The 17,728-nt window shown below is 42.5% G+C and overlaps 1 protein-coding gene across 1 annotated transcript; it reads left to right on the top strand.

Annotated features, from left to right (window-relative positions):
* Positions 1 to 3,025: 3,025 nt before the first annotated feature.
* Positions 3,026 to 6,004, top strand: LOC119896056 (potassium voltage-gated channel subfamily A member 1). The gene has a single exon (XM_038709537.1). The coding sequence runs from the start codon at positions 3,396 to 3,398 to the stop codon at positions 5,115 to 5,117; it is 1,722 nt and encodes a 573-aa protein (XP_038565465.1). The 5' UTR covers positions 3,026 to 3,395; the 3' UTR covers positions 5,118 to 6,004.
* The last annotated feature ends 11,724 nt before the right edge of the window (positions 6,005 to 17,728 follow it).

Here is a 17,728-nt window from a genome sequence, read left to right as displayed (position 1 = left end):
AACGTGCTTAGTAAACTCAAACATATGCTCCTAAATCTTATGTTACGTCAGGTTTATCCAGAGGTCAGAGGTGTTAAGTTGTGCTTTTTAGAAGTGGTATTCTAACTCTCGCTGTTGAAGTTGATATACTCAAAACTACTTTTGTGGATTGTGTGACAGAAAGAGGAAGTGCACAGCCTACAAGGACTTATGTCGGGTTCAGACGCCATGATATCAGCCCGACGAAAAGGACAGTTGATGTTTTATCCCGTGTGGTGAGTCAGAGTGGTGCTTGGACAGAAAGCAGAGAGCGCGACAATGCTTCTATCACTGAGTATGACTAATTCCACGACGAGTTTGGTGATGTTGACCAATAGGAGGACAGAGTGCTCTTCACCTGTGAACACGGTGGTGCAGCATGGTGGAACGAGGTGTGAAAAAGCTCACAGCCGTCTTTTCGTATGCCATTTTTGTGGTTCCTGGAAGTCGACAAGCTGTGATTGGTCAGGGACCGACATGTAGTTTGTCGTGTCTCTCGGCCGAGTCACGGCTATAAGTTAGTGCTCTATAATAATCTGATACAGGGACAGACAGAAACTGTGTAGTCTGAACCCGGCTTTGGTGACAGCTAAATTCAACTGAAAGATCAGAATCTGTCATTTTGTTTCTTTGTGTTATAAATGAGAAGTTATTGATGAAAATAAAAATATAAAGTGTGATTTCAGAGGATGAACGTGTTGGTGAGCAGGACGACAGAACAGGGAAAGACTGGGGGTCTTTACAGCACAGAGAAACACGAGTGTTGTGGAGGTAAAGAAAAAACCCAACCATCTCCTTCAAAGCCAGCAGGAACAAGGACACATCCAGAGAAACAGCAGAGTGCAGAGTGTGGCCCCGGGGGCCCGACCCTCCCCCCACAGAGGAGAAGAGAGAGTCGGACACAAAGGCAACAAAAAGAGAAGAAATGAAAGAGTCCGTGGATGTCATCATGTGAAAGCAGGTCTTTGTGCTCGGGCTGTAAGGAAATGCATTTGTGTGCATTAAGGTTGTTAGAAAACGATGCAGTGACCAGTCGTGTGCTCACATGTGCTGCTGCTGCCGCCTCAAACACACACAGAGGGTCTGATGTTACGTAAGATTATATAAGAAGAGAACGAGAGACATGAAAACAGGAGAAAGAAAATATCAATCACAAAATGAAATGTATCCGACACGTCCTCGTCCCGCACATGCAAACTCAGAGGGCATGAAACCATGACATGTTTGGGAAGAAAATCTTTGTGATTTTAACATGTAAACGAAGTATTCTGGTGTACTGTGAGCAGAAAATAAATAAAAGTATTTTTGAACTGTCCATTTGTGTCTGGTTTTAGCTTCAAAGACGTGATGGCTGCAACATTGTGTAAAACAAATTAACAAATTACTGTTGAGTGTTCCCCCTGAGATGGATTTAAAGCACTGGAGGTGAAGCTAATGTTATTGTGTGCTTGCAAAGTGCACCCTGCTTTATATCTGGATATAAAATACCAACACAACAAAAAAAAACTTGGGGGTCATCCTAAACCACAAATAGGTCAAATGTCCCATAACAACATGTACAAGCTTTGGCAAGTACCAGTCCAGGGACAGGAGTACTGGACCTTCAATACATTACCTAAGTGACATTCATCACGTGGTAAAGGTTGTGAAATGTCCATCCTCACCAGAGAAACGGCGGTGCAGGTCGATAACGCAGCAGCTTGTTACGACCCATATTTATTGACTAGTAGTGATTAACTGAAGGCTAGTTTGTCATTTAGGTCTGAGGATGTGTTGAACCATATGAGCTGGACCATAGTTGGATGTATGACACATGAATAAAAAGTAAACTTTTCTTTAACCTGCTGCTAACACTACGTTGTTTTCATGTAATAGTTATTTTTATACTTTCAATTTGGTCTTTTTTACTGTCTAAATTAAATGTTGTTGTGCAACAAAGTTCATCACATTTCATCCATTAAACTTTATTTAAAATCGACAAAATTGACAAAATAGGAATGTAAGAACTCAGAGGCAAATATTTTAAGCGCAGTACATGTATCTGCAAGCTGTAGTTATTATATTATATTATCTTAAAATATATGATGCATTGTTAATATTAAACTACCAACAATATAAAGTATAAAGTATTGTAAATCATAGCTCTGTCTTTTGATAACATTTCTATATATGCTCATGCTTGTTAATATTGTTGTTTTATATAAACTGCATTGAAAGAAACAAGGATTTTAAAACAGCTGTGAAATAAAATATATATACATGGACACAAAACTGTCTTATTGTCTTGTGCCTCTCTACACATTCACATACAGAAAAGTGTCTCTGCCATCAGAAACAGAAACAGAGACACGTTCACAGGTTAGGGTTCTTGCCCAAATGTCTAAGGTTACTTTGACATACAGACTGGGGAGTCAGGGATCGAACCACCGATCTTCAGATAAGTGGAGGACAAATAAAAACCAAATCGTGGTAGAATGACCCACTGGATGTAGTTGCAACACATACATGGATGAACAGCCACAGTTTCATTAAAGATATTATATATTGTGCCGTCTGAGTGGAAATATGTATATAATGCTGCGTAATGCATGCATGCAAAAAAGAAATGCAATAAAGACATGATTTTATATAGAAATGCTGATTTGGTTTCATTTCTGCATGGGAGAAAGGAAAATAATATTGGAACAGAAATTTTGTGCGGAAATAAATCAGGTCGGGATGAGTGGTGGTTAGATAACTGAGTGCGTTTACTTTCATTAATATTACAAGTATTAGTACAAGTTGGACAAATAGTATTGTAGCTAATCATGAAGGTTACAGCAGGTAGCCTAATTTCTTTCTCTCTCGTTTGTCCTTCTAATGATAAAATGACCAAAAAATTCAAATCGGAACTCTTTATACACAGTATGACCAGTGCGCGCGCTTGGAAAATAATCGGAGCGCGTGTCAGAGAGAAAGGGAAAGAGAGAGAGAGGGGGGAGAGAGAGGGGGTTAGGATGACAGCTTGTCTCACATCCACAGACATTTTCAGAGGCAGCTAAACGGTCTGAACAGCACTTTTGACGTCAGGAATAATCATTATACAGCTTTCTCTCTCATCCGGGTCTTCTTGTCCTCCTCTTCTCTCGTGCTTTTAACATTTAGTTCATCCACAGCAGCGGCGGCTTAGAGCCTTAACGACAACCACAGCAACACAAATGCATACATGTAAAGAGGAAGTGCGGCTGGAGGAGCACCGGCCGTGAATCCACCAGCTCCGATCTGCTGCAGGTTATTGTTTCACTTTTTGTCTGCCCTGAAATATCGGAGAGGATGTTTGCGTTCCAGCTCAACAAGTCTCTCTTATTTTTCACACATTAACTGTGGATGGCTGCGGAATGGAGATAGCCTTGGTGAGTTTTGAGAACGGCGGCGCTAAAGGGAGCGGTGGCGGCGGCGGCGGGAACAATGCCGAGGAGAGCTGCCGGAACGCGCTGAACGTTCCTCAGTCGGGCTTCGTTCAAACTGGGCTCGGAGAGGACTACGGTAAAGAGCTGAATACCCGGGGGAGTCCTCAGCAGCATCATCATCCTCAGCAGCAGCAGCAGCAACAGAGCTCCTGGAAAATCAACGACATGAACAACACTTTCAGCTGCAGCGAGAACGCCATGGATGCGCTTTTACGCGCGGACCACAGTCCCCATCTGTTCGACGAGGACATGCTGGACATGGACATGGACACGGAGAGCAACGAGAGGGTGCTCATCAACATAGCAGGGCTCAGGTACGAGACCCAGCTGGGCACCTTGAACCAGTTCCCTGATACTTTACTGGGAGACCCCGCCAAGAGGATAAAATACTTTGACCCGCTCAGGAACGAGTACTTTTTTGATCGCAACAGACCGAGTTTTGATGGGATTTTGTATTTTTATCAGTCGGGAGGGAAAATCAGGAGACCTGTCAATGTGTCAATTGATGTGTTCGCGGATGAGATTAGGTTTTATCAGCTGGGGGAGGAGGCCATGGAGAGGTTCCGTGAGGATGAGGGGTTTATAAAAGAGGAGGAAAAGCCGCTGCCTCAGAATGAGTTTCAGAAGCAGGTCTGGCTCATATTTGAGTATCCGGAGAGCTCCAGTCCGGCGCGGGGCATCGCCATCGTGTCTGTGATTGTCATCACCATATCCATCATCACCTTCTGCCTGGAGACGCTGCCAGAGTTCAGGGATGAGAGGGAGCTGCCGGTCACCAGCCGGCTGGACAACAGCACCGCGGTCCGGCCGTCCCTCACCTTCACAGACCCCTTCTTCATCATAGAGACCACGTGCGTCATTTGGTTCACTTTCGAGCTGTTCGTGCGCTTCTTCGCGTGCCCAAGCAAGTCGGAGTTCTCCAAGACCATCATGAACATCATCGACATCATGTCCATCATGCCTTACTTCATCACAGTGGGCACGGAGCTGGCGGAGCAGCAGGGTCAGGAGCACCAGAACGGACAGCAGGCCATGTCCCTGGCCATACTGAGGGTCATCCGTCTGGTCCGGGTCTTCCGGATCTTTAAGCTCTCCAGACACTCCAAGGGCCTCCAGATCCTGGGGCAGACTCTTAAAGCCAGCATGCGGGAGCTCGGCCTCCTCATCTTCTTTCTCTTCATCGGAGTCATCCTCTTCTCCAGCGCCGTGTTCTTTGCTGAGGCGGACGAGCCGGAGTCCCACTTCTCCAGCATCCCCGATGCCTTCTGGTGGGCCGTGGTCACCATGACCACCGTCGGCTACGGCGACATGAGGCCGGTGACGGTGGGGGGGAAGATCGTGGGCTCCCTATGCGCCATCGCCGGTGTGCTCACCATCGCGCTGCCGGTGCCGGTCATCGTATCAAACTTCAACTACTTTTATCACAGAGAGACGGACCAGGACCAGTCCTCGCTGAAGGACGAGCCGAACAGCGTCCGAGCGAGCCCGGAACTGAAGCGCAAAGAGAGTAAATCATCAGCCAAGCAGGACGCGGAGAACAACGACGGGGCCGCTTCTGTGGAGAAGGCGAATATCAAAGCCAACAGCAGCATGGACTTCAAGAGATCCCTTTACGCATTCTGCTTGGACACACGGGAGACGGACCTGTAGTCCCGCAGTCGTCTTCCTCACTTTTTAAAAACTATTAAAGCCCATAGTTGTGTAGAATAAACCCCTATTAATGGGCTCTTAAGTCTTTGCACATAGCAGTCGGAGGATCAACACATTGTAATCCTGAAAAGTTTTAAGAGCGATGGGGGTTGATTTATTAAAAGCACATTTTAATCCCCCTCCTCTGGTAAGCACATCAGTTAGTGGAATAAAACGGAGGAGTTATGAACAATCCACAGTGCATGCGATGCAACACAGTAGCCCTTTAAAGTAGGAACACCTAAAGAACATTAAATGAAACTCATGGAGAAACCAGTGCGAAAAATAGGACATGTAGCCCGTCCTGCAGATAATCAAGGACAGGCTGAACTTGGAATAATTACTTGACATCCCGAGAGGATTACCAGGGGACCAACCAGACTCTTGTACATATTGTAGGAAGCAGTCCATATTCAGTAGTTCAACAAAAGAAAAAGCCAAATTTATCTACCCTACATTTAGTCATTATGTTTACACTGAAAAGTTGCAGCAAACATGTACATATTTCCCACAGGCCTAACTATTTATGAATTGGATTATGCTGTTATTGTAGATTTGGAGAAAAAACAAGTATATTTTTGAGACGCAGACACCTGTACTCCTCCACTCAGGTTCTGTCAAAGAAGAGATTCTTTCCCTTTTCTAAATGAGAGTGGATTCACTCTCAGAGGACCTAAAAGAGAAGATTTTTTTTGATGTTGAACGACAGCCTTGTTTATGATAATTTTATTAAAGAACATTTTTTTATTTTTCAAAAAAAAGGACATAATATGGAAGTAAACTGAGGGAATGACAGCCAAGAAAAGAGGATAGCGCAGAGACCATCTGGAGAGCTCAAGCAACACAGATGCCAGGTTAGTGTCAAAGAGAAATATATGAGATTATCTGTGAGCATATTTTGGGTTTAAAATTACTTTTTATTTGATAGAAAATCATGGTAATGATCAGCTTTGTGCAGATAAGGAGCTGGTTTTGGCACTAATGTTTCCCCACAGTCTCCAACTGGTGCTGAAAGAACAGCTCGTCCATGTATGGAGTAACACTAGTGACAAAATGAAACGGTGTCTCAATTCGGATACTGTTAATATACATGTAGTACACAGTGTACTTACTTGCGTAGTGCGTACATTGCAGTAGCTTTGTCTCAAAATAGAACTATAATATGCATATAATATAATAGAAGATACTTATCGTCATCATGTGACTGCGGTTGTCATCCGCAAAAATATCTGCTGGCTTGTTTGCTCACTTGACATCAATAAATTATTATTTTTAAATAATAAAATAAACGTACTTATAGCTTCCTCTGGTGCCATTTTCACAAGTATGAAAATATGTTGGTGGTCCCTCCCTTCCACTACGTAGCCAAGATGGCGACCGTTGAAGTGTTCAGCGTTCAACACAAAACTTTTTGACCATTATCAGTAGACCATCTGGGTACTCACAGTGAACGCACTTTTGAACTCAAAATAGCAAGTGTGAGTACTGAAGGACGTGAATTGAAATAAAGTGCCGTACTCAACACAGAAAATCAAAATTGCGATTTGAAAGAACGCCATTAGCTAATCGTCGAAGTTTTAAACAGTCGTGCAGTTACAGATTGGTTAGCAGGTCTATCACACAAGGATGACAACAGAATCAATCACAAGCGCCATGCGGCTCCTGTTATGATCCTACACAGCAATCAGATCGGGCACAGGGTGTGTACATTTTACAATGGCGTCAGCCAAACCGACACAGGCAGCGGCCGTAACCGTTTTTTGTGTCCGGCGTCAACTCACACTGATATGCTTTCAGCAGAGCGTTTAGCTGCCCTATCTTGTTGACGTGCTGTTAATTTGTCATTTTGTGTGCTTCAACTACGGATAACAGCTCTCTGTGAGCCCGTTCCGCTCTGCTCTCTGCAGGCTACATATCCCACATTTCAGAATAAGAGGGTTTTTTTCCTGCCTAATGTTGCTGACTTGTTCAGATTTTGTTAATTTGTTCAGCTGTCTTTGATTTTTGTGCTTCTATTGTGATTAGGTAGGCTACATAGTTTAATTGTTTCTCATTTTCTCTGTTTTGTTGATATACGAACAGGAGTCTGCACAGGGTGTTTTATTTTGAAAATGAACTGGTTTCTCTATGCCGTTCTGTGTCTGACTTCCTGCCCGGTTCATCTGTTTTGTGCTGCTCATGGTGCTGCTTGTGTGGCTTCTGTCAAAAATAGCAGTAAATATTGAACTTTAGCTGACCTTTTTCTTTAAAAAAATCGTGAATCGTAATCGCAATATCTGGCAGAACAATCGCTATTACATTTTTACCCAAATCGTTCAGCCCTAGCCCTCGGTAACCTTTAGTGTCGATTTTGGACTGTGGGCTCTGCGGTCAAGTTAGCAACCGTGCAACATCCAGTTAGATTTTCAAAATAAAACTAGCCTTAATGTTGTGAAACGTCACAATTTGGTTAGGGTTACGTACTGAAACTACTTAGGGTTAGAAAAACATCATGGTTTTGGGTTAAAAAAAACCAACATAACTTATTAAAACAATCAATGTAGGCTTTTTGTTTCACACGGGAATTGAACACCGGTGAAAGTCTGGTTTCTTGCACACCCGTCCACCCGTCTGCCTCTTTACTCTGACTTTTCTGTTATTTGTATCCCACACCTGCTTTTAGCGTTCTTAAATGACGCTACAGGGCTTCCTCCGGTGCGTTGCACTAAGGTCCTATGGGGGCTGCCGGTGCTATATTCTAAAGGCCGAAGTATACTTGTTCAGAACTAGTTCTTATGAGGTTTTTTTGGACCATAGCAGAAATAAAACTTGTTTTTATCTGTCCTGATGTCCACACTGGAACATGGAGTGAAAACCCGGCCATCATAGTGGGGGGGGGAGGTGCAGGATTGTTAACATATGGGGATACTGAGCACATTTTCAGACTGTCTCCTGGAAGGCATTCATAGCGTTGCACATGGTTGTTCACCAATCACTGCATGAAGTGAGTGTGATGTCAGATCATCAGTTGTGGAAAATTACAGAAAAGGTTGAACAGTGACAGTCTAGAAATAAACGTGTCAGTGCTATCTGGTAGACAAACTATTACAAGGAGCATATCTGTCTCCTTACAATTATCTACAACGGATTTGCAACAGCAGGAAAAGTCTGCTGACCATGATTTTGATTTTTCAACATAATGAGAAAACATTGTTAATTAATGGATCAGGCTAAATGTTGACATTGGACGTATCAGTAAAATGTTCCTACAGTATCTACTACAGCATTAATAAACTTATCATGGTTATGTTCAGGTAAACAGTTGTTTTGGTTAAATGTAAAAATATATACAGTAGGAATGGCAATCACAGGGAACCTCACAATACTACATCAATTCTGTGATAATAATATATTGCTAGACAATCCTGATACATTATCTCTAACTATGAATACAAAATGCCTGCGAAAAGGCAAACTGCAGGTACAATTCTTAAGTTGCTCAGTCTGTAAATTAAAACTACCAAACTACAGAGCAACTATGAAACATTATTATAAAAAATAAATATTTCTTTATAAAAAGGAACATAAAAATTCAAATTCACTGAATATACTGTTTTAAAAATAGAGCTAAAAATACAAAATGCTAAGATCTAGCTTTAGCTGTATTTTAGGCCACTGGGAATTTTGAGTTTGAGTTTTGACCCTTTGGGGTTGCAGTAGCTGGTCACTGTGGCGTGCTGAAGCTGCAGAGTATTAGCAGATCAAGCCAGTAAAGTTTGTAACTCTTTTCAAACACACAGGAGGCATCTACTTTAAGTATTTGTCCACCATGTGATTCAGGATCTTAAGCATGTGAAGCAAAATGTGTAGTTTATGTTAAGATTATATCATCGAGGTGCTGATGTCTGTTAGCATGGTATCAGAGATTCCTGTTATGTGTTAGTATTGAGGTTTTTATGTATCGATATGATGGGCTGGAGAATCTATACAATATTGTGGAAAAAAAGTATTGCAGTATGTGGCTGTACTGATGTTTTTGCAAAACCCTCAACAGATCAGCCGTAACATTATGACCACTGACAGGTGAAGTGAATAACACTGATTATCTGGTTACCATGTCACCTGTCAGTGGGTGGGATCTATCAGGTCGCAGGTGAACATCGTGACATCATAGTTGATGTGTTAGAAGCAGCAAAAAAGGGCAGCTTGAGGATTTGAGTCTGTTTGACAAGGACCAAACTGTGATGGCTAGAGGACTGGGTCAGAACATGTCCAAACAGGTCTGCAGGGGTCAGTACCTATCAGAAGTGGTCCAAGGAAGAAAAAGCGGTGAACCGGCGACAGGGTCATGGCTCATTGATGCACGTAGGGAGTGAAGGCTGGCCCCAGTGGTCCGATCCAACAGACGAGCTACTGTAGGTCAAATGAAGCTGGTTCTGATAGAAAGGTGTCAGAACACACAGTGGAGTCCATAACTTAACAAAGTGGGTTTGTTGACTAAACGTCACCACATGCAGGAATCAGGATGTGAAAACCAGCCTCCAGTCAGAGTTTACGTTCCGTTCTGTCAAAACAAATTAGTTGTATATAAATGTGATTTCTAAGGCTATATTTTTGAAGGTCATGGCATCTTGAATATCGTCATCCGTCCCCCTAAATAAGCTCTAATTAAGAACCTGTCCTTGATGAGATTTCTTCCTTGTGGGAAGGTTTCTGAGTCTTTTTGATTTCCATACAGCCCACAGTCTGATGACTGATGGATTAGTTGAAGTTTACAGTCCTCTAGCTAAACACTAATCCTCTACATGGTGGGTTTGATGGCTGTCCTAGGACCCTAACGTTAGTGTGGGAGCAGCCAGCATGTACGAGTCTCTGCTGGAACAAAATGAACGCTGAGTTTGTGTTTGACCTGTTTGATGGGGGGACAAGTTGAAAATCTTTTAAAGCAGATTACAATGGGCTTTCCTGTGTGTGTGTGTGTGTGTGTGTGTGCAGAATAGGGGAAATTGAATACAGTCTTCCCCTAATCCATATACGGTAGGACAAGGATAATGTTTAAATGTTTTATACATAGGAGGAATTTGCTGTGGTTATAACGTGCTACACGTAGACAAACATACAGTCAACATAAATAAATGTAGAAAACGTAACACGGCCATTGGTCATCGTCTAAAAATATATATTTTAATTAACAAATCATGGGAGCAAAAGATAAAAAATACATCAAGTTTGCAGGGTGGTGATGGGACAGTGGATGAGATACATGCTTTTGTTGTGAGAGATCCGGGTTCAATCCCCCACGATGCAAGACACTTAACCCCTCGTTCCTCCAGAGGTGTACGACCTCTGACATATATAGCAATTGTGAGTCGCTTTGGATAATAGCATCAGCTAAATGAATAAATGTAATGTAAAGTTTGTTATAATAAAAATATGTGCATGGTTAGTCATAGTCGTAAAAAAAGTCATAATTATTAGTTTGTCACACTTAAGATTTTCTGTAATGTCTGTTTTACCATAAAGTTTTAAAGCCACTTAGTCTGCCGAGTATCTTTCAGTTTTGACTCGTTGAATTTAATCCAACTTGCTTGTGAAAACTCAAAGTTGTCACAAGTCCGGGAGTGAAAACTGGTGATTAATTTCCAAAGTTGCACCTCAGACTGGTCCATTACCGTTTGATTCATACTCAAAATATGCATAAACTTGATGTGTTGACAACATTTTACCAAATATAAATTTGTGTTAAAGTTGTGTTTACACTTTGTAAATCAAGATTTTGATTTAATAATCAAATAATGAAAAGGTAATTCTAATCTTATATAATAAAACTTTTTATACTTTTTATTCTTTTACCGGTAGAAACAGCTGTCCTCAGCAGAGAAAAGGCCGTACAGGTCGATGATGCAGCAGCTTATTACTACCCACATTTAGGTTTTTAGTTGGGCCAGTACGGTCCGCCTGTCACTAGACTGTTACTTGCCAATGCTCATACATGAAACGGTCATATGTCTTTTAGGGAGAGTTGAAAATCGCCCTCTTGTTGTTTAGGTCTGAAGACGTGTTGGGCAGAAATGTGCTTCCATAGATTCTTTAGGAAGGAAGACATTTTTCCTCAAAGTTTCATATCTTAAAACTTGTGAGCAGATATTTGTTTGCATTTCACTAGATTCCAGGAGCACTTGCCTGCTCTGATAGTAATGGCTTTGTTTAGATTTATATTATATATATTATTAAATCCAAATTTCTTGTGAAAAAGTTTAAGTTCATTTGAACTGTAGATCTTATCTCCACAAAAGTGACTCAGTGACTCGACGTCTTAATCATCATTAAACGCCTGTTAGGATCTACACTACACCTTACAGACTTGTCAGGATCACTTTGTCCGTATGCTTTTGTTCACACACTCATAAGTCATAAAAACTCATGTGTACCTGTGTTCCAGCACACAAGTCTATAAATAAACAGTAATTTTTAGTAATTCACTATTTGAAATATACCTACAATTATTGCATGAACCTCTAAGATATAAAATCATATATTTGATTAGCAGCATAAACTATTTACAGTCATTCAAAGCTGTCTGTGGTTCAGCAGGGATGAAGTGTTGCTGCCGGACTCTCACTTCAGACTGTGGAAGACGGATGTGAGAATGTCTTCTTTTTATAGTTTGGTTAAAAAGTCAACAGATGGAGCCTGCAGGCGTGTAGCCTCTCAGCTCTTCGCTGGTTGTTGTCTCTTAGCAGCTGGAAGCTTCCTGCACTTTTGTCCTGAGAGACCCTGAACAACTCAGAGGTGGGACGGGGGCGTCTTAAAGGACCCAACCAGAGTCTTTGTGTATTTTAGCCTCTTTAAGCTGTTAGTCAAGTACACTTCTTAGGGTTTTACAAAGTTTGCCGTAGTGTTTTTTTCTCTGGGTCTCCATTCATTTCATAGTTTTTATGTAACCCAACAATAAAACAAATATAGTGGTTGGAATATAATAGCATCTTACTAATAAAATGTGATAAATTAAATTAGATAAAAGTGAAGAATTGCTGTATCCGACAGACACTTGTTCTACACAGTGCCGACTTTATCTGCACTTAAAAGATTAGTTCAACGTTTTGGAGTCAGAGGCTTTAAAGGTGTTGTTAGGTGTATATTTGAACTTTAGACAGAGCAAGGCTAGCTGTTTCTGCCTGCTTCTGGTGTTTATGCTAAGCTAAGCTAACCGTGTCCAGACTCTAAGAGTCTAAAACACTACAGCCTGCTTTTGGAAAATAGCTAAAATGTGCACAAACACTGAGAAAGTCCTTAAATGCAAACAACATACATGGGCCTATGTGTCCAGTCTTTCCGCCTGTGGCTACCTTCCAGCTGTAGAGTCAATACTGCATACATTACGGTTGTTCAGAGGATAATGATACAGACTGACAGAGCAGACTGCAGGCCGTGTGATCTTTACTACATCAGGATTAGTGTCTGCTGGTAACTGACTGGAGAGCTGCCAGCAGAGTCAAATGCTGCTGCAGAACATTTACAATAGAGCCTGAAGAACCAGCAGCTGCAGGAAATAAGATCCTAACAGAGGAAAAGTTCAGTTACCACTTTTTAGAGTGAGAACTGCTGAAATAAATTTAAACTATGGTTTTTAAATGAATACTCCAGCAGCAGCTGAACATTGCAGCCACAGAGCATGTGACCCCTGACCACGTGATTCTGACACCATGTTCATTAATGTGCTGCTCTAACAGCCTCCACTCTGCAGCTTTCAGGCCTTTCACCAGATGTTTGAACTGATTTGCTCCCATTCAGACACAAAAGCATTAGATTGTTCAGACAGCTCTGTGTGTTTTCAGCCATGCTGTCTGTCTGCCTGTCTACCACTTTAGTCCAGTCTGAAATAACTCAAAAACTATTGGAATATATTCATCATCATGTTCCTCAAAGGATGAATCCTACTGATCCCCTGACGTTTCTTCTAGCACCACCCTGAGGTTGTTGAGTCACATTTCTCAACAACTGTTTTTTTTGGATTGTCATGAGATTTGGTTTCTAGATACTTTAAACTAGCGCCTCCATCAGGTCAAAGATTGGGTGGGCGTGAAATGTTTGCTACGTTCTCCTCTGGTAAAGCCGGTGGCAGTCTGTAGAACATTAGCTGTAACAGTGACGGGAAGTCAGCGGCACCTGCCATTTGAAGAGGAAGAAATGCACAAGTAGCCGGGGGTGAATTCAATCTCAAAACGTTTGCAACGTTTTGGTATTGAACGACATGTTTCCTTGCAACGTTGTGCAATGTTCCGCAACGGGCTTCGAGGTATGTTTTCTTCTGTTTGGTGGCCGTGTCTCAGGTGTTACCCAGTCAGCTGCGACAAGTTTGTAAACACAACGATGTTAAAAAGGCAGGGAAATGCAATGCGCTTGCGTTCACAACAGGGTGTTCGAGGCACCACTGTTTCCGTTGAAAAAAATGTTTTGCTGTGTTTTTTCGGTACTGAACTCGCCCCAGGGATGATGATGCGGGGCTCTACAGAGTATTTCACTCGCATATTACCCATAGATAGATATGTGCGAACCAGAAAAATGATTTACAAGCAAAGTGTGTGAGTAAAGACTCCAACCCACCATAATTGTTCAGCATGAATGGTTGATTGACATGTTAGTACTTAGCATTAATAAATTAGAGACCATTGTAAACTGTTTTTCCTTTCATGAGGATTTAATGAACGTAAACAACCCACAAATATTAAACTAACTGCAAGTAATCTTAGGCCTTTACTAGTGGTAAGCTATATAGTATACTACTAGAATTCTAATTAATGTAGTAACATTACATAATATATTAACACTATACTAACAGTGTGCAATTATATTAACATTATACTATTTAATGTTATAATGTTCTACTAATAAACTCGTTTATACTAGTTCCTCCTCCAGGCTCCAGATGTAGATTTAGTCAGGATCCTAAAAATTTCCCTTATTTTCAAATCCCAGTGTTGACAGGTATGACATCAACAAATTAACATTATGTAAGCACATCAGCATGGCTGTAGATGCTTAGTCGTGCTGTTTTTAAGGACATCTGTGAAAAGGAAACCAAAGTGGAAATGGCCACCTCTGGCAGTGACTTTATCTCTCTCCCCATCTGAACTCTGGCTTAATATTATTTAGAGGCAAAGAAATGGGAATGCAAATAGGTTCCCCGATTACCCCGGCAGGGTAGCAGGAACACAAGGGACTGGACCCGAGTGCAGACAGCAGAGGTAGAACAGGTGCTGTTGAAATGATTTAATGAATAAAATCAATATACCAAAAGGTTTACAGGGTGATGATTTAAGAGATTAAAGAAATGAAAGAATTTGGACTCGAAGCCAAGCCTTTGTTTGTGGTAATTGCAGAAACACAAACTTGATTATTACAGCATCACCTTGACTGGGCTGTTTTTATATATATATATAAATGTTGGTGATAAAATTCTTTTAAACCATTCGGCTGGTTTTGGGTGATATTTTGGTGGCGTTTGACCCAACACTGGAAGCCTCCATGTCCTCGCCGTGACGTCAGCGCCACTGCTAAAGGGACAGTTCACATATTATCTCCATCTCAAGATAGCAGAGAAGACGGTACCAAAGCAATACAGGACGTCAACCAACACCAGAATTCCAAGGCCTCCACCTCTCATCGGGCTGACATCACATAGGACAACCACATGGAGTCGTCAGCACCCCGCCATCCAGCTCCCGAAGCTTCATGTACCCAGCACTTGGATATGCCAGCACCCCAGCCGTCTACATCTACCAACCAGAGTGGCAGGCCTCATTAGAGGCCTTCGGCACTGGGACACCAGCGCCACAGCTGGACACTTCCAGCAGCTACAGCAGCCAGTTCCATAGGGGGCCCCAGTACTGAGATGCTAGCGCCCACAGTCGTACACCTTGAACAACCTCAGCAGCTGATTTCAGCAGGGGCATTAGGCACTGGGATGCCCACCATCTGCTCCCATCAACCACTAACCTGACCGCACAAAATGGTCCATTACACAGAACCATCCGAAAAGTCATTGACGGAAACCGTTTCAAAGGACAGGAACTTCATGCCGTTCTTCGCTTATCTTAATAGTAATCTCCAGTTCTGTTATAACTGACGCTAGCAGCATACAAGCTAACCGCTCAAGTACAGTTGTTTCGAGTTCTTAATCATTACGAGCTCAGCCATTTCAAGCTAACAGCCGTTTCGAGCTAACTTCAAGCTAACTAATAGTCGTTTCAATGTAATTTTGAGCTACAAGCCATTTCGAACTAACTTCGAGCTGACAGCCGTTTCGCGCTTACTTCGAGCTAGCTAACAGCCGTTTTGTGCTTACTTCGAGGTAACTAATAGTCGTTTCAAGCTAGTTAAGTCAGTCTCGAGCAAACAGTCGTTTTTAAGCCAAGTCGTTTCAAGTAAAGAGTCATTACCTAGCTAAGTCGTTATCTAACCACGTTGTTTCAAGCAAACAGCCGTCATCGCGCTAAGTTGCTTCGAGCAAACAGCTGTCATCGCGTTAAGTCGCTTGGAGCAAACAGTCGTTTCGAGCCATAGTCATTTCATGCCATAGTTGTGTTGAGCTAACAATCGTCTTGAGCCAGTCATTTCCTAGCTTAGCCATTTTCCAACTAAGTCATACCAAGCAGTCATCTTCTAGCTAATTTGGTTTGAGCTATAGTAATTTTCAAGTAAACATTCATTTCTTCTTAAGTCTTTCAAGCTAACAGACGTTTCCTAGCTTTCGAGCAAAACTATTTTGAGCCAATCATTTCGAGCTAACATTCGTCTCCAGATAATAATATCTCCAGATTGAGCGAACAGCGTTTCTAGTGAACAATCGTTTCAAGCTAACATCCAGCTAACAGTCGTTTCCATTCATTTAAACCATGTCGCTCAGAGCCAGTGTTGTCTCAATGGATAGTCGTTTCGATCAAACAGCCGTTTCAAAGCAAGTCATACCAAACAAACTGCAATTTAAACTAAAGTTGTTTTGAACGAACGATCGTTTCAAAATTAAAGGGCTCTTTATGCCACTCACTAATCTGACTGACTCAGTCAGTGCGTTACATAGAACCATCCAATTTGTGGTTGGAAACAGTTTCAGGTTAGCTTAGTCGGGTCATTAGGCACCGGGATGCAAAAACCCCTCGCAGCCCACATCCATAAATCTCTGCAGGTCGCTCCAGTCTGGGATTGCACTGGGATGCTAGGCAGCAACTACAGCTAGAAGCTGTAGCATTCCTCCATAGCCCTAACAGAACCAAGTTATTTCCATTTCTAATTTTGGTCTTTCCTCTTAACCCATTACGCCGCCATCAGCTAATCCTAATTCTTTCATCTCCTGTTCTTCAGCTCACTAGTTTACTCAAACACATTGTAAACTACATGATATCTTGTTCTTCCTATCATGCCTTTTCTTCACCAACCACCAACTAGAAGATCCCTCGAAGGGCACATCTACCCGAAAGGGAGAACCTCCACCCAGTTGAGGGAACTCCGAAAAGCTCCATAGACTAAAACGATTACATGGCCATTATTCTAGATTCGGTCCCCAAGTCACTTCCAAGCCACGGCTTGCTTCAGTTGTGTAACCAGGGCCCACTTGACCACGCAACCCTAACATGCCCCCCAAGCGGTTCCCGGTCTCATTCTAACCTAATTCCGCCGCTCCAAGCTCTCTGGTTTCTCCAACCTCCGGGTTCCAAGGTCTGCATAGAAACAGCAGGTCTTCCCAAGTCCCTAGATTTCTAGGATTCACTCACGACACAATCCATCTCACACTTTAATTTGGATTGAAAGCCCATGCAATCAGCATTTTGATCCCCAATTCCTCCTCGCTTTGGCTCAACCTTCACCAACAGGACCGGTTCAACTTTTCACAAACAACTGTGACACCCCAAGATACCAATCGTACACCGCCGCCACATATTGTGCAGGTTTTTGGGGGTTCTACAAAGAAGACTAATTGCAGGAAAATGGTCCCCGAAACTCTACTACCAACAGCATAGCCCTCTCTCGGGTTACAGGCTTGCTTCGAAGAACTCAGCCACTGTCACAACAAGCACAACAAGACCTCCCCGTCATTCAATCTCGTCACCACTTCTCATTTCACCAACACACCCACAGTGGCAACAAAACACACTCCACTGAAGCATTCCCGGATAACCCAACTTCTAAGAGGCACTCAACGTCAAGAGACATTTCAAGACCCCGGCAGCCCTCCTCTTACAGCAGACTCTGTCTGGTTTGCATCCACACCATCTGCGCCAGTTACAGCATTCCTCACTTGACTTGAACCATAGCCGTCACGTCTACGCTCACTCTCTTCAGTTTCATTTCACTGCATCTCCTCTTTGCTTGACCTTCGGCATCATGCCCGCAATTGAGTCATTCCTCAAACAACACCGCTTTCTACCAAAGCGATCCAAAGTCCAGTCAATTGGGCCAGCTTACTTTCATCTTTTCTTCAAAGTCCAGTCATCTCTGAACCTTCTAAGACCCTTGTGAACTATAGGGAAACCCGGCGCACAACCATGCAAGATCGTCTGAGACCGGTCTAGTAAGTACTCGATTCTGGTTCT

This window comes from Micropterus salmoides, unplaced genomic scaffold, assembly GCF_014851395.1.
Source record: "Micropterus salmoides isolate LMB-PRFRI ecotype aquatic unplaced genomic scaffold, ASM1485139v1 Ms_hic_scaffold_9, whole genome shotgun sequence".
NCBI lineage: Eukaryota > Metazoa > Chordata > Actinopteri > Centrarchiformes > Centrarchidae > Micropterus > Micropterus salmoides.
This window is presented reverse-complemented; position numbering and strand designations above follow the sequence as displayed.